Genomic DNA, 23,349 nt, shown 5'->3' with positions numbered 1-23,349 from the left:
TCCTGGAAATGGTGGACTACGTACTGGAGAAGAGCCATATAGCAGAAAGTCCAGCTGACTTAGAAGATCCCTTCAATCCCAAAGCTCAGCTGGTGCTGGTGGGGGCCACATTTCCTGAAGGTGTGGGCAAGCTACTGAGTAAAGTCACCAGCCCAGACGCTGTCACCACCATCACCAGCTCCAAGCTCCACTGCATCATGCCTCATATCAAACAGACATTTGTGAGGCTCAAGGGAGCAGAGAAGGTAACTGAGTTGGTGCAGATCCTCAAGCAGCATGACAGAGCAAGTAGGACTGGCCTCTCAGGAACTATCCTGGTGTTCTGTAATAGTTCTGCCACTGTGAACTGGCTTGGATATATTCTGGATGACCACAAAATCCAACACTTACGGTTGCAGGGGCAAATGCCAGCCTCAATGAGGGCAGGTATCTTCCAGTGCTTCCAGAAGGGCTCCCGAGACATACTCCTCTGCACAGACATAGCTTCTCGGGGCCTGGACAGCATCCATGTGGAGCTAGTTGTCAATTATGATTTCCCCCCTACCCTGCAAGACTACATCCACAGAGCAGGGCGGGTGGGCCGTGTGGGGAGCGAGGTGCCAGGCACTGTCATCAGCTTTGTAACCCATCCATGGGATGTGAGCCTGGTTCAGAAAATTGAGCTGGCAGCTCGCCGGAGGAGAAGCCTTCCAGGACTGGAGTCCTCAGTGAGAGAGTCTTTGCCCCAGCAAACCTGATTTTGGCTGGCTTAAATGTGATGCCAGAACCAGGGTCTTTCCCTGTGTTCTGGGTAGGTGAGTACACTTGGCAGTAGGAGGAACTGGGCTGTGCTGTCACCTCACTGAGGGCCCAGTGAGTTGCTATCTGCCTTGGAAAGGTATGCTGCTGCCCAGCATTAGAGGCTGAGCTACTGAACATGGCTGACTGTAGTCTTTCACATGACACATGAAAATAAAGTGGAATTTGGCTTTGAATCGTGTCATGATTTCTAGCAATACATAATGTCATGAGTAATTTATGGGTCTCCTTTAATATGAATTACCATTGGGGCAAAATTTGGTGGGCTCTAAGATTAATCAGACCCCAAACTGCATTTACGACAAAGGCTCTTTCAGTTGATGTTTTAATTTGTAACCACTTAGGTCTTAATTTTTTGCTCTCAAAAAAGTATTCATTAAAATTTCTAGAAGAGGCAAATACATAGAAACATTTATTAGTGGTTACCAGGAGCTAGGGGGAAATGGGAAGTTATTACTTAAGGGGTTCTGAGTTTCTCTTTAGGGAGATGAAAATCATTTGGAAATGGAGAGTGGTGATGGTTCAACATGGTGAATGTAACTGCTGTCACTGAATTGTACATTTAAAAATAGTTAAAATGGCAAATTTTACCACAAAATTAAAAAATAAATATATATATATATGCTTCTAGGTGAAGGGAAAAGGAAATGTGACTAGCTGTGGGGAGAGTTTTCCTGTGCCAACAAGGCTCAAGGCAAGCTTGGCCATTCTTGGTGGGATCTCTCTGAAAATAAAACGCAGCCTGACACAGAAGTATTGTTTGGTATGCATTTCCAGGTTCTGTCTTCTATCCCATTTCCTTTGACTGAGGAAGAATGGGAAGGATTAAACTGTTATGAAACTGGTAAAATAAGCACATGGCATCCTCGCATTAGCTCCTAGATTCCAGTCTGCAGCATTATATAAACTGTCTGAAGTGAAGAAGAGTCAAATAAAATATTCCACAAGATAATTAAAAATACTTGCACATTGTTAAAAGATTGGGTTGCACAGAACAGAAGTGGGCCCATGGCAACCTGTACCAAAATGTGCAGTCTTAGCTCTTTTCCAGACAAAGAAACTAAGGATCAAAGAGATAAAGAACTTGCTGAAGATCACACAAGTGGTCAGAACCTGGCTTGTCTATACCTTCTATAGTGGTTAAATTCACGTAACATAAAATTAATGATTTTAAAGTGAACAATTTAGTGACAGTACGTTCACAGTGTTGTGCAACCACCATCTCTGTATAGTTCCAAAACATTTTCATCACCCCAAAAAGAAACTCCTTATCCTTTAAGTAGTTTCTTCCCATCACCCTCTCCTTTTAGTCCCTGGAAACCAACAATCTGTGTTCTGTCTTTATGAATTAACCTATTATGAATATTTCATATAAATGGAATCATACAAGACATGCCTTTTGTGCCTGACTTATTTCACTTAGCATAATATTTTCAAGATTCATCCGTGTTGTAGCATGGATCAGAACTTCGTTTTTATGGCTGAATAGTATTCCATTTTATGTATATGTCACAAATTATTTATCCGTTCATCCATTGATGGACATTTGGGCTGTTTCCACCTTTTGGCTATTGTGATTAATGCTGCTTGAACATTTATGTACAACAATTTGCTTGACTACCAGTTTTCAATTATTTGGGGTATATACCTAATAGTGGAATTGCTATGTCATATGATAATTCTGTGTTTAACTTTTTGAGGATGCCCCCCAAGCTTTTTTCTACAGCAGCTGAAGAATTTTACAGTCCCACCAGCAATGTACAAGGGTTCCATAAATGTTGTGTTCTTACCATGCCAGCTTTTCTCAAATGTGATTCATGCATAAAATAATTGTGTATCTCTGTTCTCCTGAAATATTCCTACATTATGCCTGGTGTAGTTTTTATTATCGCCCACTTCGACTCTCAAAAGCACCCTAATTTAGACAATTATTTGGTCACTCTATGTAGGGACCACTGCAGCAGAACCACCCAGGTGGTTGGTCCAAAGGTTGTCATAATGTAGATTCCTGGGCCTGACTCCAGATCAGATTAAGCTGTGTGCTTGCCCAAGAATCCATATTTTTGCAAGCTTCCCGGGTGAGTCTCAGGTCCTTTTAAGATAAACCATTTGTCCATGCTGTACTGCCTCCTAACCCAGGTCCTGGTTAGGCATCAGTATCCCACCAGGTAACAGGGACGTTCCCAGACAACTACTCTGGCCAGAGCCATGAGTAGTCTCATGCTGGCCCTCCTGCCAAGACAAACTCCCCGGAACCTTCCCCTTCCCACTACCTGCTACCACTCCCCACAGTTAGTCTGTTCTAATTAGGCCTGACATCCCTCTGGAGCCTTGGTGACACAGTGCTTAAGAGGAGCTGCTAACCAAAAGGGGAGCAGTTCTAATCCAGCAGCCGCTTTTTGGAAACCCTATGGGGCAGTTCTTCTCTGTCCTATAGGGTTACTATGAGTCGGAATTGACTTGACGCAACACGTTTTTCAGGTTTCCCTCTGTGCTAACATGCACCAAGGAACTTAAGAGGTAAAGAGAAGGTGCTGTGATTCTCACCCAGCCTTGCCCAACGTCCAAAATGGTAGTCCAAGCAGATTTTGCCTCCTAGGTGCATCCCCTCTACTACAGCCCCAGCCAACAAATGGCCCATTTCTGCTTACTCAAGACCAACAAACGGAACTCCTAAGGAAGGCTATTCCATCTTCGGATATCTCTCATTACCAGGAAGTTCTTGGCCACACTGACCCAAGGCTGCCTCAAATGTAATCCCCTAGTGTGGGTCAAATTCTGCCTTAGTTATCTAGTGCTGCTATAACAAATACAGCAAGTGAGTGGCTTTAACAAACAGAAATTTATTCTCTCACAGTTTAGGAGGCTAGAAGTCTGAATTCAGGGCCCCAGCTGCAGGGGAAGGCTTTCTCTGTTGGCTCTGGGTGATGGTTCTTCTCATCAATCTTCCCTTAGGTCTAGGAGTTTTCTCAGTACAGAAACCCTAGGTTCCAAGGACGTGCTCCACCCCGGCTTTTCTTTCTTGGTGGTAGGAAGTCCCCCTTCTCTTTGCTCACTTCTCTCTTTTATATCTCAAAAGAGATTGACTCAAGAAGACAAAGTAAAGTATTATAATGAAATGTGGAAAGACCTGGAGTTAGAAAACCAAGAGGAAAGAACATGCTGTGCATAGAATATGATGTTTCAACAAACGGATGCAGCACTGGAGATGCTCCCTCGTCTATGCCAAAAAATTGGGAAGACTGCTACCTGGCCAACCAACTAAAAGAGACCCATGTTTGTGCTCATTACAAAGAAAGGTGATCTATCAGAAAGGAGAAATCATCAAACATCACATGCGAGGAAAATCTTGCTGAAGATCATTCAAAAATGGTTGCAGGGGAGGCGGAGCCAAGATGGCGGAATAGACAGACGCTTCCGGCAAGGCCTCTTTAAACAAAGACCCGAAAAAACAAGCAAAACGAGTATATTTGTGACAAGCTGGGAGCCCTGAGCATCAAAGACAAGCTTAGACAATGAACTGATGGGCAGGGGGAGAAAGAGACCGTTCAAAAGTGGAGAGGAGTTACCGGATGTGAATTGCGGCAGGCCCTCAGTCACCATTCCTTGAGCCGCGCGGCGGGCAGGTATTAGTGTTTGGCCGCAGTTTCTTCAGGGAGAAGCAGCCAACCACACAGCCTACTCACACCTCCGGAACGGGAGAAGAAGGGGACTCTCGACAAAATCTAAGTACTTCAGTGTATTTTACCGCACCCCCCACCCCAAACCGGCTTCAGCGGCGGAATCCCTGGGCCTCAGATAGGCCCCGTTGAGCACATAGAGCCATCCTCCCGGCCTTGGGGAAGGAAGAAATTTGCAATTTGGGGGAAAAGATAATTGGCTAGCTCCATTAACCGGGTTAGCTCAGGACAGAAGCGGCTCCTGTCCAGGCATAAACTGTGTGGAACTTGAGCACCTTTCCCTTCAGCATGGACCTATGTGGGCCTATCTCAGGAGAATAGGCCCTTGTTGGCAAACTCCAACCATTTCAGCTGTGCGGTGGAGAGGTGGGTGTTTGATGTTTGACATTGCCTATTAAACAAGGTTCTCACCTACCCACATCAGGGACCTAAGGACTGGTACCTCCACTCAGGTCACCCAGCCACCCACGACAGCAGTCCAAGGATTACTGGTACCTCCCAGTCCTTACAACCAAAAACTTTGGGTGCCCATGGTCCGTCTGCAGAACCCACCCACCAGCACGCTCGGGGGAACAGGGACGCGTTGTCCTCAGAGACACTCGGTACGTTCTCGGCCCCCTGCCTTGTTCAGAGCGTGACCCCCTGCTGCAATCAGATACCAGTATATAAGCCAATCACCCCTGCCCCTTTAAGACTGTAGGACAGAGCCTGTACCACACACTTGATGATCAGCTACCCAGAAACCTTAGCTGAATTCATACAAGAAAACTGAATGGACTGCTAGACTGATATACCTGATAACAGCTCTAGCCTGCTGGGGACAGGACACCAGAGCTCCAAAGGCAAAAATAATCAAGCTAGCTCACTCAAGCAACCCACAGGGGTATACCAAAACAAAGCAAGAAGCTACGACACAGCAAGCAAGCATAAACTAATAAAACAACTTATAGAAATCTCAGAGACAATAGTCAATATCAAGTCACATAAAATAACAGACCATGATCACCTCAACAGGCCCTCAAAACAAAGAATACACAAATCTCCTAGATGAAAGTGCATTCCTGGAATTACCAGATGCAGAATATAAAAGCTTAATATACAGAACCCTTCAAGACATCAGGAAGGAAATGAGGCAATATGCAGAACAAGCGAAGGAACACACAGATAAAGCAACTGAAATTATAAAGATTACTCAGGAACATAATGAAAAGTTTAATAAGCAGCAATCAGAAATCCAGAAGATTAACAATAAAATTACAGAAGTAGACAACTCAATAGGAAGTCAGAGGAGCAGAATTGAGCAAGTAGAAGCTAGAATTTCTGAACTCGAAGATAAATCACTTGGCACTAATATATTTGAAGAAAAATCAGATAAAAGAATTTTAAAAAATGAAGAAACCTTGAGAATCATGTGGGACTCTACCAAGAGAAATAACCTATGAGTGATTGGAGTACCAGAACAGGGAGGGATAACGGAAAATACAGAGAAAATTGTTGAAGATTTGTTGGCAGAAGACTTCCCTGATATTGTGAAAGATGAGAAGATATCTATCCAAGATGCTCATTGAACTCCACATAAGGTAGATGTTAAAAGAAAGTCACCAAAACATATTATAATCAAACTTGCCAAAACCAAAAATAAAGACAGAATTATAAGAGCAGCGAGGGATAAACAAAAAGTCATCTACAAAGGAGAGCCAATAAGAATAAGCTCGGACTACTCGGCAGAAACCATGCAGGCAAGAAGGCAATGGGATGACATATTTAAAAAATTGAAGGAAAAAAACTGCCTGCCAAGAATCATATATCCATCAAAACTGTCTCTTAAATATGAAGGTGAAATTAGGACATTTCCAGATAAACAGAAATTTAGGGAATTCATAAAAACCAAACCAAAACTACAAGAAACACTGAAGGGAGTTCTTTGGTTAGAAAATCAATAATATCAGGTATCAACCCAAGACTAGAACACTGGGCAGACCAACCAGAAGTCAACCCAGAAAAGGAAATCCAAAAGAACAAAGCAAGATTTAAAAAAAAAAAAAAAAAAAAAAAGCCCAACACAGGGTAACAGCAATGTTATTATATAAAAGAAGACAACATTAAAATAATGAAGAGGGACTAAGAAATGTAATCATACACCTTCCATATGGAGAGGAAGATACAGTGATACAAAGAAATAAAAGTTAGTTTTCAATTTAGAAAAATACAGGTAAATAATAAGGTAACCACAAAGGAGACAAACAATCCTACTCATCAAAATAAAATACAAGGGGAAAATACAGACTCAGCAGAAACAAAATCAACATCAAAAAATATGAGGAAAGAACAATATATAAAGAAAACCTACTCAGCACATAAAATCAAGTGGGAAAAAGAAACTGTCAACACACAAAAAAAGACATCAAAATGTTAGCACTAAATTCATTCTTATCCATAATTACCCTTAATGTAAATGGACTAAATGCACCAATAAAGAGACAGAGAGTTGCAGAATGGATTAAAAAACAAGTTCCATCTATATGCTGCCTACGAGAGACACATCTTAGACTTAGAGACACAAATAAACTAAAACTCAAAAGTTGGAAAAAAAATACATCAAGCAAACAACAATCAAAAAAGAGCAGGAGTGGCAATATTAATTTCTGACGAAATAAACTTTAAAGTTAAATCCTTCAGAAAGGATAAGGAAGGACACTATGTAACGATTAAAGGGAAAATACACCAAGAAGACATAACTATATTAAATATTTATGCACCCAATGACAGGGCTGCAAGATATATAAAACAAACTCTATCAGCATTGAAAAGTGAAATAGACAGCTCCACAATAATAGTAGGAGACTTCAACACACCACTTTCGGTGAAGGACAGAACATCCAGAAAGAAGCTCAATAAAGACACAGAAGATCTAAATGCCACTATCAACCAACTTGATCTCATAGACATATACAGAGCACTCCACCCAACAGCAGCGAAGTGTACTTTCTTTTCTAGTGCACATGGAACATTCTCTAGAATAGACCACATATTAGGTCATAAAGCAAGCCTTACCAGAATCCAAAACACTGAAATATTACAAAGCACCTTCTCTGACCATAAGGCCATAAAAGTGGAAATCAATAACAGGAAAAGCAGGGAAAAGAAATCAAACACTTGGAAACTGAACAATACCCTGCTCAAAAAAGACTGGATTATAGAACACATTAAGGATGGAATAAAGAAATTCAGAGAATCCAATGAGAAAGAAAACACTTCCTGTCAGAACTTTTGGGACACAGCAAAAGTGGTGCTCAGAGGCCAATTTATATCAATAAATGCACACATGCAAAAAGAAGGGGCAAAATCAAAGAATTATCCCTACAACTTGAACAAACAGAAAGAGAGCAACAAAAGAAACCCACAGGCACCAGAAGAAAACTAATAATAAAAATCAGAGCTGAACTAAATGAAACAGAAAAAGAATTGAAAGAATTAACAAGATCAAAGCTGGTTTTTTTGAAAAAAACCAACAAAATTGATAAACCACTGGTCATACTGAGAAAAGAAAAACAGGAGAGGAAGCAAATAACCCGAATAAGAAATGAGATGGGTGATATTACAACAGACTGAAATGAAATTAAAACGGTCATATCGGATTACTATGAAAAACTGCACTCTAACAAATTTGAAAACCTAGGAGAAATGGATGAATTCCTAGAAACACACTACCTACTTAAACTAACACAAACAGAGGTAGAACAACTAAATAGACCCATAACAAAAGAAGAGATTGAAAAGGTAATCAAAAACTCCCAACAAAAAAAAGTCCAGGTCCGGATGGCTTCACTGCAGAGTTTTACCAAACTTTCAGAGAAGAGTTAACACCACTACTACTAAAGGTATTTCAGAGCATAGAAAAGGACGGAAACTCCCAAACTCATTCTGTGAAGCCACCATATCCCTGATACCAAAACCAGGTAAAGACACCACAAGAAAAGAAAATTATAGACCTATATCCCTCATGAATGTAGATGCAAAAATCCTCAACAAAATTCTAGCCAATAGAATTCAACAACATATCAAAAAAATAATTCGCCATGACCAAGTAGGATTCATACCAGGTATGCAGGGATGGTTCAACACTAGAAAAACAATTAATGTAATCCACCACATAAATGAAACAAAAGACAAGAATCACATGATTTTATCAATTGATGCAGAAAAGGCATTTGACAAAGTTTAACACCCGTTCATGATGAAAACTCTCAGCAAAATAGGAATAGAAGGAAAATTCCTCAACATAATAAAGGGCATTTATACAAAGCCAACAGCCAACATCACCCTACATGGAGAGAGCCTGAAAGCATTCCCATTGAGATCGGGACCCAGACATGGGTGCCCTTTATCACCACTCTTATTCAACATTGTGTTGGAAGTCCTAGCTAGAGCAATTAGGCTAGATAATGAAATAAAGGGCATCCAGATTCGCAAAGAAGAAGTAAAAGTATGACTATTTGCAGATGACATGATCTTATACACAGAAAACCCTAAGGAATCCTCCAGAAAACTACTGAAACTAATAGAAGAGTTCAGCAGACTATCCGGATACAAGATAAACATACAAAAATCCATTGGATTCCTCTACACCAACAAAAAGAACATCGAAGAGGAAATCACGAAATCAATGCCGTTTACAGTAGCCCCCAAGAAGATAAAATACTTAGGAATAAATCTTACCAGAGAGGTAAAAGACTTATACAAAGAAAACTACAGTACACTTCTGCAAGAAACCAAGAGACTTACATAAGTGGAAGAACATACCTTGGTCGTGGATAGGAAGACTTAACTTTATAAAAATATCTATTCTACCAAAAGCAATCTATACATTTAATGCAATTCTGATCCAAATCCCAAGGACATTCTTTAATGAGATGGAGAAACGAATCACCAACTTCTTATGGAAGGGAAAGGGGCCCCTGATAAATAAGGCATTACTGAAACAAGAAGAACAAAGTGGGAAGCCTTACTTTACCAGATTTTAGAACCTGTTATACTGCCACAGTAGTCAAAACAGCCTGGTACTGGTACAACAGACACATGGACCAATGGAACAGAATTGAGAATCCAAACATAAATCCATCCACATATGAGCAGTTGATATTTGACAAAGGCCCCAAAACAGTTAAATGGGGAAAAGAGTCTTTTTAACAAATGGTGCTGGCATAACTGGGTATCCAACTGCAAAAAAATGAAACAAGACCCATACCTCACTCTGTGCACAAAAATGAGCTCAAAATGGATCAAAGACCTAAATATAAAATCTAAAATGATAAAGATCATGGAAGAAAAAATAGGGACAACGTTAGGAGCCCTAATACATGGTATAAACAGTATACAAAACATTATAAGAATGCAAAAGAAAAACTAGATAACTGGGAGCTCCTAAAAATCAAACACCTATGCTCATCCAAAGACTTCACCAAAAGAGTAAAAAGACTACCTACAGACTGGGAAAAAGTTTTTAGCTATGACATTTCTGATCAGCGCCTGATCTCTAAAATCTACATGATGCTTCAAAAACTCAACTGCAAAAAGACAAATAACCCAATTTAAAAATGGGCAAAAGATATGAATAGACACTTCACTAAAGAAGACATCCAGGTCACTAACAGATATATGAGGAAATATTCACAATAATTAGCCATTAGAGAAATGCAGATCAAAACTACAATGAGATTTCATCTCATTCCAACAAGGCTGGCATTAATTCAAAAAACACAAAATAACAAATGTTGGAGAGGCTGTGGAGAGATTGGAACACTTATACACTACTGATGGGAATGTAAAATGGTATAACCACTTTGGAAATCAATTTGGCGCTTCCTTAAAAAGCTAGAAATAGAACTACCATACAATCCAGGAATCCCACTCCTTGGAATATATCCTAGAGAAATAAGAGCCTTTACACGAACAGATATATGCACACCCACGTTTATTGCAGCACTGTTAACAATAGCAAAAAGATGGAAGCAACCAAGGTGCCCATCAACAGATGAATGGATAAATTATGGTATATTCACACAATGGAATACTACGCATTGATAAAGAACAGTGAGGAATCTGTGAAACATTTCATAACATGGAGGAACCTGGAAGGCATTATGCTGAGTGAAATTAGTCAGTTGTAAAAGGACAAATATTGTATAAGACCACTATTATAAGAACTTGAGAAATAGTTTAAACTGAGAAGAAAACATTCTTTTGTGGTTATGCAAGGGGTGAGAGAGGGAGGGTGAGAGAGGGGCATTCACTAATTAGATAGTAGATAGGAACTACTTTAGGTGAAGGAAAAGACAGCACACAATACAAGGGAGGTCAGCACAATTGGACTAAACCAAAAGCAAAGAAGTTTCCTGAATAAACTGAATGCTTCGAAGGCCAGTGTAGCAGGGGCAGGGGTCTGGGGACCATGGTTCCAGGGGACATCTAAGTCAATTGGCATAATAAAATCTATTAAAAAAAACATTCTGCATCCCACTTTGAAGAGTGGCGTCTGGAGTCTTAAACGCTAGCAAGCAGCCATCTAAGATGCATCAGTTGGTCTCAACCCACCAGGATCAAAGGAGAATGAAGAACACCAAGGACACAAGGTGATTACGAGCCCAAGAGACAGAAAGGGCCACATGAACCAAAGACTACATCGTCCTGTGACCATAAGAATTAGATGGTGCCCAGCTACAACCGATGACTGCTCTGACAGGGAACACAACAGAGAACCCCTGAGGGAGCAGGAGAGCAATGGGATGCAGACCCCAAAATCTCATAAGACCAGACTTAATGGTCTGACTGAGACTAGAAGGACCCCAGTGGTCATGGCCCCCAGACCTTCTGTTGGCCCAGGACAGGAACCATTCCCGAAGCGAACTCTTCAGACATGGATTGGACTGGACAATGGGTTAGAGAGGGATGCTGGTGAGGAGTGAGCTTCTTGGATCAGGTGGACACTTAAGACTATGTTGACATCTCCTGCCTGGAGGGGAGATGAGAGGGTGGAGGGGCTTAGAAGCTGGTGAAATGGACATGAAAAGAGAGTGGAGGGTGAGAGCGGGCTGTCTCATTAGGGGGAGAGTAATTGGGAGTGTGTAGGAAGGTGTATGTGGGTTTTTGTGTGAGAGACTGACTTGATTTGTAAACTTTCACTTAAAGCACAATAAAAATTATAAAAAATTAAAAAATAAAGTGGTTGCAGCAGTACATCTACAGGGAACTGTCAGAAATTCAAGCCGGATTCAGAATAGGATGTGGAACAAGGGATATCATTGCTGATGTGATATAGATCTTGGCGAAAGCAGAGAATACCAGAAAGATGTTTGCCTGTGTTTTATTGGCTATGCCAAGGCATTCAACTGTATGGCTCGTAACAAATTACCGGTAACATTGTGCAGAATGGGAATTCCAGAACACTTAATTGTGTTCATGAGAAACCTGTACATAGACCAAAAGTCAGTCATTCAGAAGGAACAGGGGGATATTACATGGCTTAAAATCATGAAAGGATGTGTCAGAGTTGTATTCTTTCACCATACTTATACAGTCTGTATGCTGAGCAAATAATCTGAGAAGCTGTACTATATGAAGAAAAGGCGGCATCAGGATTGGAAGAATACTCATTAACAACCTGTGATATGCAGATGACACAACCTTGACTGCTGAAAGCAAAGACTTGAAGCACTTATTGATGAAGATCAAAGGCTACACCTTTCAGTATGGATTACGCCTCAACATAAAGAAAACAAAAATCCTCACAACTGGCCCAATGAGCAACATCACGATAAACAGAGAAAATATTCAAGTTGTTCAGGATTTCATTTTACTTGGATCTACAATTAACGGCCATGGAAATAGCAGTCAAGAATTCAAACATATTGCATTGGGCAAATCTGCTATAAAAGATCTCCTTGAAGTGTTAAAAAGCAAAAATGTCACTTTGAGGACTAAGCTTTACTTGACTCAAGCCATGGTATTTTCATTAGCCTCATATACATGCGAAAGCTGGACAATGAATAAGGAAGACGGAAAAGGAGTTGATGCCTTTGAATTATGGTGTTGGCAAAGAATATTGAATATACCATGGACTGCCAGAAGAATGGGAAACCCTGGTGGCATAGTGGTTAAGTGCTATGGCTGCTAACCAAAGGGTTGGCAGTTCATATCCACCAGGTGCTCCTTGGAAACTCTATGGGGCAGTTCTACTCTATCCTATAGGGTCGCTATGAGTCGGAATCGACTTGATGGCACTGGGTTTGGTTGGTTTTTTGGTTTGGCCAGAAGAACGAACAAATCTGTCTTGGAAGAAGTACAACCAGAGTGCTCCTCAGAAGCGAGAATGGCGAAATTTCATCTCACATGCTTTGGACATGTTATCAGGAGGGATCAGTCCTTGGATAAGGACATCATACTTGGTAAAGTAGAGGGTCAGTAAAAGAGGAAGACCATCAATGAGATGGAATGACACAATGGCAGCAACGATGGGCTCAAGCATAGCAACAATGGTGAGGGTGGCACGGGACTGGCAGTGTCTCATTCTGTTGGAAGTGACTGACAGCACCTGACAACAGTAGTGTGGGCCTGATCAGGCTAAAAGCTGGCTTTTCTATCTCCTCTTCTGCCTCCATAGCACCTCATCACTATTGACCATTTTTCACCTGGGCCAATGTCCAGCTCCCATCTCATCCTTTCATCATCATTGAGTTTGTTGTCATTGCCTTTTTGAGTGGAGGGGTGTGTAATGATAAGTTTGTCAATTTATTTGTTTTGAATGTCATGTTTAAATGGGCCCATCATTCACTCCCACTCTGTGAATTTATTCATGACCCTCATTCTGCCTTAGAGCACCTTCAACATCCCTCTCAGTGTCCCGTCACCTTTAGATGTCATGAGCTTGTCCTTGCATCTCTATCAGCTATAAATCTGAAGCCCTCAGTGACCCCCTAGCATTAGCAAAACACCTCTCCACTACCTGTGTGAGCTTAAGTGGTCCCTTAAACCTCTTAGTTTTCTTGAGTCCTCAGCTGTTAAAAACATGAGGATTCTATAAATTTACATTTGAAGCTGGACAAGGTTGAGAACAGAGTCTCTCTTTGCTTTTATTTTTCCCAACTAGAAAAGTCCTTCCTCTCCTTTCCATATGTCCAGATCTCACTTGTCCTTCAGGCCCACCTCCAAGAAGCCTTCCCTTATTCCCCTGTCCACACAAATCAGAATGTCTTCCTCCAACTGTTGAGTGCTTGTGGTAAGTGCCGTACAACCTAGCTGTCTTTTAGGTCAATCTTGCCTCTAAAGGCAGTCTCAGAGTTTGGGTTTCTCTTGCCCTCCTGTGATCACTGTGGCTGTGCCAGCCCCACAGGTGGGCTCCACAGGAAGTGGCTACTTGACTAGGACATGAGTGGAGAGGGTCAGGTGTGAAGGCCCAGGCAGGGTGCCTCTCTGTCTCCACCCTGTTCTTCTCCACAAAACCCGGAGAGCCTGTAGCCTGCCCCCCAACTCAAAGATTCCTCATGTGACCTCACTATAATGATGACCTCACAGGTCTTCTCAGTTTCCATGGCAGGTAACTACGCAAGCGTAGTGCCCTCGGGGAAACTTCCCTACCAGTTCTCTACGAGACAGCAGTCGATTTGGTTGCTTGAGAGAGAATGTCTGACCGGATCTTCTATATTCACTCTAATTTGTCCTCTGTCCCGTGGGAAGGCAGCACAGCAGGTAGGCCTAGGCCAGGCATCTGTACAAGAGTTATTTTGTACACACAGCCTCACCAGGCTGCCACCTATTCTTTTTGGGCTTGCCCACTACAACTCAGAACTTCCCCATAAATTGTACCAGTGGTCTGGGGTTCCTTCAGTGCCCCACATTGCCCCACACCTGCTCACTGTTGATAGTAAGTGAAGTGTCATCCCTGCATAAGTTAGGTTCTAATCTTTATAAAGCTAGCTTTCCCCTTTGTGCTACAAGATGCACCCATCCAGACCCTTTCCTGACTGGCCTCTAAGCAGAAGCCGAATGTGTTTTTATTGGCAAAGCGTACACAGCAGTTTGAGACAGAGCTATTGAGGGCCTTTCATGAAGCTCACCTTCCGACCCTCCACTTTCACTCTTCTATCATGAGACCCATGGGTCACCTTAGACACATCTCCTACCGAGATGCCGAGTGCTGGGAAAGGGTGGTGTCATAGCTGGGAAGAGCAGAAGAACCAAGGGGAGATGATGTGACACTGAAACTGGGGATCTGAGGAAACAGTGTTCCAGGAGGTGGGGTCAATGTGAAGAGCTTGGAGTTGGTACCCAGAATCTGGTTCTGAACCTCCTGGTCACTCTGCCTCAGTACCTTTGCCTTTTTCTAATCTAGATAAAGGTATCAGAAGGTTAGAGTTCAGTATGGTTGAACCAGGTAATATGAATGGGGCCCAAGAGGAACTGCCAAGGTGGGAAGAGTTCTTAAAAAAAACAAACCCAATGCCATCAAATTGATTCCAACTCATAGCGACCCTACAGGACAGAGTAGAACTGCCTCCATAGCATTTCCAAGGTTTTCTTTCTACCATGAAGCAGCTGGTGGATTCAAACCACCAACCTTTTGGTTAGCAGCCAAGTGTTTAACTATTGTGCCACCAGGGCTCCTTGGGAGTGGTTCTTAAGCAATTTATATTAGATTTCCAAAACTTGGAAACCATTCCCATTAATACCTCAGAAGTGACAGGCCTTAAGAAAAGTTTCATGGATTGTGGAAGGGAGAGATTGAGGGAGCCTGACTGCAGTCATTTTTGGGTTCTACCATTTTCTCTGGGAATGGGGAATAGACTTCCAAGTCTTATTCTGCTGCCATAGGCTCCATGGGACTGCTTTTACAACCAATATCCCTTCTGCAGGGGATGCTTAGAGGCTATGGGCCAAGGCTGTGTTTTGAATGCCAAGCAGTTAAGAGGGCTTCAGCCAGAAATGGAGAGATGTGAGACAGGGGAGGTCCTGGCAGGTGACTGTGTAAAGCAAACATGACTGATCAGTTCTGGTTTTCTTCCCAGCAGCTGTGGCTCCCACTTATCTTCCTACACCTCGTCACTACCATGTCCTCTACCGAGGGTATGGAGAAACCCAGGTAGGCTGGCATGGGGAGACATATTGCCTGGTTGGCGGCTACCGGGCCTATGGGGATGCTCCTGTGGCCATCCCAGCAAAGGTGGAAGCAGAGAAGCCAACCCCCAGCCGGGATCCCAAGAGATGCTATCCTCTGGCAGAGTCTCATGAAGACCCAGGCTGCTCCAGGCCCAAAATTCGGCGCTTGCAGCATGGTGGCAGGAGGCTGACCCCCCAGAAGCTCTCTGGCTGAGCCACTCTATGGAGAGCACACATATTTAACTGCCTAAGATAGCTAGTGCCTCTTCTTGCAGTGACTGCCACTGCTCCCCACTGGAGGAGAACCTGAGCCATTCTCCCTGAGCCTTCCCCAGCCAGCAGCCCCCTTCCATACCATCTGGCCATTGGCAAGGAACCTTGAAAACTGAGGTTTGAAATGAGAGGCTGCTGTTTGAACATACCAGGGGCTGAAGCTGGCCTGGAAGAAAACCTGATGCTCCCCTGCTCAAGCCTCTAGAGTCCCTTCTTGGATAGAAGAAAGAGAATCTACCCTGTTAACCAAGGAAGAACCAGGTGCAGAGGGAGGGTACAGAATGGTCTAGCAGGGGGCTCCTGCTTTGAGTCATTGCCAGTGGCCACCAGGAGAAACCAGGAGAGGCTGCGCTTCCTGAAACTGGAGAAGACCAAGAAGAAGCAATCTATAGCTACTCAGGGAGCCTCCCATCTGGAGTCTCAGGAGGCAGAATAAAGAGACCCAGGGAGACCTGCCACCTGGAGCAGCAAGAGGCTAAAGAGAGTCGAGCAGCACCTCCCTGAAGCTCACATGGTTCTTTTTTCCAGCCCTTTCTGGCCCCTGTGGGGTCGCAACTGTTCAATGAAATGCTTTTCTGTAACAGTTTTGTATTTGAAATCCAGCCTTTCTAACACAAGGCCCCAAACCTCACTGTTCCTTGAAGTACGTCTCTACACGGGGGGCCTGGTCCTCTAAGACCTTCCTCCAAGAAAGGCCTTTGGGTGCAGCTTCTAACTACACGGGTCTCTCATTGATGCCTTTGTAAACTAGAGTAGAACACAGGCAGGTTCTTTAAGGAAAGGACTGATGAATGTGTGTGTGTAAGGCGAAAAAGGGCAGGACTGAGAAGATACTGTTCGTTCTATCCATCCATCCGTCCATTTATTTAATAAATATTTTTTGAGTACCTGTTATACATCAGCCACTGAGCTAGTTGCTTGGGATATATTGGTGAATGAGTTGATTGAAGCCCCTCTCCTTAAGGCACCCACAAACTAAGGGAAGAGACAAATAATAATTTCAGGTAGTTATAATTGCTATAAAGAAAAAGCAGGATAAGAAGACAGAGTGATGTGGGGTGCTACATTATACAAGGTAGTCAGGGAAGACAAGGAGGCAACATTTGAGCAGAGATGTGAGCCACGTGAAGAGCTATGGGCAGAACATTTCTGGTGGAGGAAATGGCAAGTATAAGACTCTGAGGTAGGAATAGCCTGGCTGGTTCTAGGACCAGCAAAAAGGTCAGTGTAATTGGGGAGGAATGATTGAGAGAGAAGAATGAAAGATGTGGTTCGAGAAGTAGGCATGAGCCTTGCCAGCCATGGGGAGCAGTGCGGTTCTTAAGTGTGATGGGAAACCATGGAAGGGATTTGAACAGGACAGAGAAGTGATCTGAAGTAGATGTTAAGATCACTCTAACTGCTGTGTGCCATGGCAGGGAGTTGCTGTGTGTTACCATCGAATGTCTCTGTCAGCAGTTAAGGGAATAGCTGGTTGGTCCTGGGGAGTGGGATTGGGAAGCAGCCAGCAGAGAATAAACAGATTCACCTGGGGGGTCTTGTGAAAAATAGTTTCCCAACACACACACCATTCCTAAATTAAAATTTTTAGGATAGGGCCTGGAAATCTGCAGTTTTAAAAGCTTCCCATAATTACCAGTTAATAGGAAATATAAGACACAGAGGAACATGTTCATTGACACTATGAGAATGCAATTAGCAAATTTCAAAATGTAGAAAACTCTATAGGACAAAGATATGATTTTTTTTTCCAAAAATAAATTGCAAGGAAGAAAAAAAGAGGGAAGAGGAACCTACAAATTGAAATAAAAACCAAGCAATGTGGGGATCTTGTCTACACTATAATTCAGACAAATCAATTGAAAAAAAACTAGGCAATCGGGTATGTGAGTATGATAGATATTTTATGGCATTAAGGAAGTGAAAATGTTAACTTCATTGGTAATAATGATACAGTAGTTACATCTATTAATAAGAGCTCTTTTAAAGATGCATACTTAAATATTTATGGATGAAATATCTGTGATTTGTTTTAAAATACTCTGGAGAAGAGGATGGATGAAGGTATAAATGAAAAAAGATAGGTTATCAGGTGATAATTGTTGAAGCTGGATGATAGGGGTTCAGTACACTCTTCTCTATACTTTTTTATGTTTGGAATTGCCCCTAATAAAAAGTTAAAAAATAAAAATAAAAGCTTCTCAGCTGCAGCCTAATGTTCGGCCAGGTTAACAATCAGTGAGGGCTCAGGTGGTCAGCTTGACAGGGTCAATTAGCTTGTGGGAAGCCCTGGAAGCCAGGCAGAGAAGTGCAGGCTTCCCACATAAAACCAGGAAGCATGGAGGGCTCTGAGGCAGGGTGCGCCATTTAACAGCAACAATGAGTTGTTGCAGAAAACAGGCCTGACAGGCCTCAGGGGTGAGCAGGCTAGACTGAGCAAAAGACACAGCAAGTCTGAACTTGAGGCTAAATGAGAAATCACATATGCTGGAGTAGATGTTTATTTGGCCAGGGCTGATTGCCTGCACCGGGTGACCCCACAACTTACCCTTCTATGTGCTTATGTGCCAGCACATGTGATAACTGGTAGCATGTCCAGCCACTTCACTGTGCACTCCCAGCAAAGGGCCAGCACCCCGTGGGTGATCAGCAAAGGATGTCTGGACAAACAGATGGGTAGGTGTAAGGAATTTGAGGCCTTTCCTTGTAAAAGAGACAGAGGCTGGAAGTGGAGGGATCCGAGGAGCCCTGACTTGGCCAGGAGAGCATCACTGTGACCATTTGCCTCCCCAGCAGCTGGCCTTCCTGTACCCATTCCTGTCCTCCCTCCCAGCCACATCCAGGGAGGGTTCTGCCCCAGGGACAACGGGCTACTCTCCCTACTACTGTTGGTTTCCTTAATTGGCTACCATATGTCCCATGAACTCTCACTGAAAATAGGGCCAGTCCAGCCCAATCCTGGTGAGGCTGGCAGTGGTGAGCAGGTAAGAGGATGGGCAGAAATGGACTGAGCATATCTTACCAAGCGGCTGGCCACTATTCTCTGCAAACTCTGGCTTCGGTAAGAGTTCCCTCCAGGCCTGGAGCACCTGTGGAGGGGGAGCCAAAAGAGACAAAGACTCTGGGTGGGTCTGGCCTCAGGTCCCAGAAAGTCCAGGAAACAGAAAGCTAAGTACATTTCTCCACAAACTCTCAGTCCTGTTTTTCCCACAAGCTGCCCCCAAAATGCAGGGCTTCTCCTGCCCCGTGTTCTAGCATGGAGGTCAGGAAAGAGCAACCTTTAGATGGAGCAACTGCTTTGTTCCTCGGTGGGGTCATTGGGAGAGCAGAGCTAGGGGGAACTGTTGTTGTTAGGTGCCGTCGAGTCGGTTCTGACTCATAGCGACCCTCCCTATGCACGACAGAACGAAACACTGCCCGGTCCTGTGCCATTCTTACAATTGTTGTTATGCTTGAGCTCATTGTTGCAGCCACTGTGTCAATCCACCTCGTTGAGGGTCTTTCTCTTTTCCGCTGACCCTGTACTCTGCCAAGCATGATGTCCTTCTCCAGGGGCTGATCCCTCCTGACAACATGTCCAAAGTATGTAAGACGCAGCCTCGCCATCCTTGCCTCTAGGAAGCATTCTGGCTGCGCTTCCTCCAAGACAGATTTGTTCGTTCTTTTGGCACTCCATGGTATAGTCAATATTCTTCACCAACACCACAATTCAAAGGTGTCAACTCTTCTTCGGCCTTGCTTATTCATTGTCCAGCTTTCACATGCATATGATGTGATTGAAAATACCATGGCTTGGGTCAGGCACACCTTAGTCTTCAGGGTGACATCTTTGCTCTTCAACACTTTGAAGAGGTCCTTTGCAGCAGGTTTGCCCAATGCAATGCATCTTTTGATTTCTTGACTGCTGCTTCCGTGGCTGTTGATTGTGGATCCAAGTAAAATGAAATCCTTGACAACTTCAATCTTTTCTCCGTTTATCATGATGTTGCTCATTGGTCCAGTTGTGAGGATTTTTGTTTTCTTTATGTTGAGGTGTAATCCATACTGAAGGCTGTGGTCTTTGATCTTCATTAGTAAGTCCTTCAAGTCCTCTACACTTTCAGCAAGCCAGGTTGTGTCATCTGCATAACACAGGTTGTTAATGAGTCTTCCTCCAATCCTGATGCCCCATTCTTCTTCATATAGTCCAGCTTCTCGGATTATTTGTTCAGCATACAGATTAAATAGGCATGGCGAAAGAATACAACTCTGACGCACACCTTTCCTGACTTTAAACCAATCAGTATCCCCTTGTTCTGTCCGAACAACTACCTCTTGATCTAAGGGGGAACAGAGCTTGCAAAATATGGAGGCCAGGGGACTTTGGTTTCAGATCCAGTTCCACCTGCGAGCCGAACCTGTTTTTTTCACCTACAAGATGAGGCTAGTAAAAACCCTACTTTATGGGTTGCTGGAGCCCTGGTGGAGGAGTGGTTAAAGTGCTCAGCTGCTTACCAAAAAAAAGGTGGGCAGTTCAAACCCACCAGCTGCTCCGTGGGAGGAAGATGTAGCAGTTTGCTTTCCTGAAGATTTGCAGCCTTGCGTAACAAAATATATTAAGAGAACGTTCTGCATTCCACTTTGGTGAGAGGCGTCTGAGGTCTTAAACGCTAGCAAGCAGCCATCTAAGATGCATTAATTGGTCTCAATCCACCTGGAGCAAAGGAGAATGAAGAACACCAAAGACATATGAGCCCAGGAGACAGAAAGGGCCACATAAACCAGAGACTACATCAGCCTGAGACCAGAAGAACTAGATGGCGCCCAGCTACCACGATCACTGCCCTGACAGGGAAGACAACAGAGAATCCCTGATGAAGCAGGAGAATAGTGGGATGCAGATCTCAAATTCTCGTAAAAGGACCAGACTTAATGGTCTGAGACTAGAGGGACCCTGGAGGTCATGGCCCCCGGACCCATTGTTAGCCCAAGACTGGAACCATTCCCAAAGCCAACTCTTCAGACAGGGATTGGACTGGACTATAAGATAGATAATGATACTGGTGAAGAAAGAGCTTCCTGGCTCAAGTAGACACATGAGACTATGTGGGCAACTCCTGTCTGGAAGCGAGATGAGAAAGCAGAAGTGGACAGGAGCTGGTTGAATGGACACGGAGAATACAGGGTGGAGAAGTGGAACGTGCCGTCTCATTAGGGGGAAAGCAGCGAGGAGGAGTACAAAGCAAGGTGTGTATAACTTTTTGTATGACAGACTGACTTGATTTGTAAACTTTCACTTAAAGCACAATAAATAAAAAAAGGTTTGCAGCCCTGAAAACCCTGTGGGGCAGTTCTATCCTGTCCTGTAGGGTCGCTATGAGTTGAAATTGACTCAATGGCAATGGGTTTGGTTTTTGGTTTGTGGTCTGTTGTGAAGATTGAATGAGTTAAAGCATATCAAACTGGTAGCATAGCTCCAGGCACACAGTAACTCTAGCTATGCTTGTTGTCACTTGTTCCACAAGGGGGGGAAAACGGCAGCCTCCTGAGCCTGCAAAAAATGTGGAATGAGCACTTGTTGTGTGTGGGCGTGGTGGCAAGTGCTGTAATACTGTGCACTCCCACTCATGTGGGAGTAGTGATGTGTTGCACTATTGTGGTCATGGCCTCATTGAGTTCACCACCCAGCTTCAGCAGAAGGCAACCACTAAGACCACCGTTAGGAGGAGGCAAAAGAAGGCCAGTTCCCAGCAAAACCTAAACCTGAGAGAGTGGAAAGTTTTGCCCATGTCCCTATTTAGACAGAGTAAGTCACCAGGGAAGGTTTGGAATTGGCAGGGTTTTCCATGATGTACCCCTCTCACGTGGCAACTGAATATCGCAGTTTAGGGGGTGCCGTGTAAATCCCATGGGCACCCTTGAGGACCTTCCTGGATCCAATTGTTGCTCCCCAGGCCCCTCTAGCCTCCCCAGGCTGACAGCACTACCTAGGGACTCGGGACAGCATGCGAGCCAATCCCTGTGGGCCTCACGCCTGAGTTACCAGTACATCTGGTCCCCAGAAGCAGCCCAGCCAGACACTTCAAGGATGTCAACATCACGCATGACTTTGCTCTGGAGACCCTGTATATTGGATCCTCTATATTGCCTAAAACCAGGCAGAATGTAAGTGTAAGAGGAGCTCGACCATGTGATGGGACACTAGCCATCACTGATCTCCAGGAGTGGCCAACAGAGAAGCAGTTGAGGGTGCAGAAAAGAAAGGTAGGGGTTGGGGAGAAGGCTGGGTAGAAGCAGGAAACAGAGACAGTACTTCTCCTGGCAAGATAACCATGTCTGCCTTTTGAAGAAGAAAAATGTGTTGGCCATTTGACACTTCAGGAAGGGTGGCCTCAGCTTTGTAATTGGAGGATGCATGTCTGTGGTAGACAGATGGCCTTCTGGCTGGGGAGACTTATTTCTAGGAATTTGACTGGGGCAGCCCGTCATGCGAGCAGAACCGAATACCCAGAAAGAAGCAAGGGCAGGATGAGTCTCCAGGACCAAGGAGATGGCCATCACTTGGGCAATGCTAGCTGCTCAGTAAGCCCCTGCCTCCACCCCACACCTGCACTCTTAGCATGTGAGGTGGGTTATGCAACTGTAACTCAGCCTCACTTCTTCCATCTCTATGTGTTTCTGCAGTACACTGGAGGTCTACACTGGTGGTGGGTCAGCTCTGCCAATGGGATAAACTTGTTCCCAGAAGGTCGTTTCTCCCACTGCCTCTTCTGCAGGTCTTGATTTAAGTAAACACTGCATAAGGGGAGAATTAGAGGGAGAAGCTGCTCGTTCACCCACCCCACCCTGGCAGCGACATTTTCTGTCTTGGCCCTGCCTCAACAGCTCCACCAGTTGGAGGCTGAGGGGACAGCATGTGCCAAGGTCCTGTGGCAGTAGGTAGCTTAGCTGGTATGGCCAGGGTTTAGAAGATGAAGGGTTTGTGCTATTTCCTGATGCTGGAGAGGCCAGTGGGAGCAGACTCCTTAGGATTTGAAAGCCAAAGAAAATACTTTGGTTTATCTTAAGAGCAGTGGGAAACCATGGAAGAACTTTAGGCAGGTGAGTGACATTCAATTTTTGAAAAGGGGAATGGAGGTGAGTATACCAGGAGATGAGAGAGGAAGGTGTGAAGATGTCCTATACCTGGGAAAAGGTAGTGGGAAGGAGAGGAGACACGTCTGGGAGATGTTTGGAGGTTGAACCAGCAGAATTTGGAGATGTTCTGGGTGGGGACAGGGCAAGGGAGTGGGTGGAAGCATCAGGGCTGACACTCAGGCCCTCAGGGTCAGCTTTGGAGCCCAGCCCTGCACTTCCCTGCCTCCACCTGTTTCTACTTCTGCCCACTGCCGGCACCTGGGTAACTTGCTATACATAGCCTTTGCCCCAATTGTCCCTGCATCCAGGTCTGTGTTGCTCATACTGGGAG

General features: G+C 44.0%; 1 protein-coding gene across 1 annotated transcript; it reads left to right on the top strand.

Moving 5' to 3' along the window:
- The first annotated feature begins 12,643 nt into the window (after positions 1-12,643).
- DPEP2NB (DPEP2 neighbor) lies at positions 12,644-17,507 on the top strand. Its single transcript, XM_049864050.1, has 2 exons — positions 12,644-14,222; positions 15,539-17,507. The coding sequence occupies exons 1-2, from the start codon at positions 14,156-14,158 to the stop codon at positions 15,841-15,843; spliced, it is 372 nt and encodes a 123-aa protein (XP_049720007.1). The 5' UTR covers positions 12,644-14,155; the 3' UTR covers positions 15,844-17,507.
- The last annotated feature ends 5,842 nt before the right edge of the window (positions 17,508-23,349 follow it).

This window comes from Elephas maximus, chromosome 21, assembly GCF_024166365.1.
Source record: "Elephas maximus indicus isolate mEleMax1 chromosome 21, mEleMax1 primary haplotype, whole genome shotgun sequence".
In the NCBI taxonomy this organism is placed as follows: domain Eukaryota; kingdom Metazoa; phylum Chordata; class Mammalia; order Proboscidea; family Elephantidae; genus Elephas; species Elephas maximus.
This window is presented reverse-complemented; position numbering and strand designations above follow the sequence as displayed.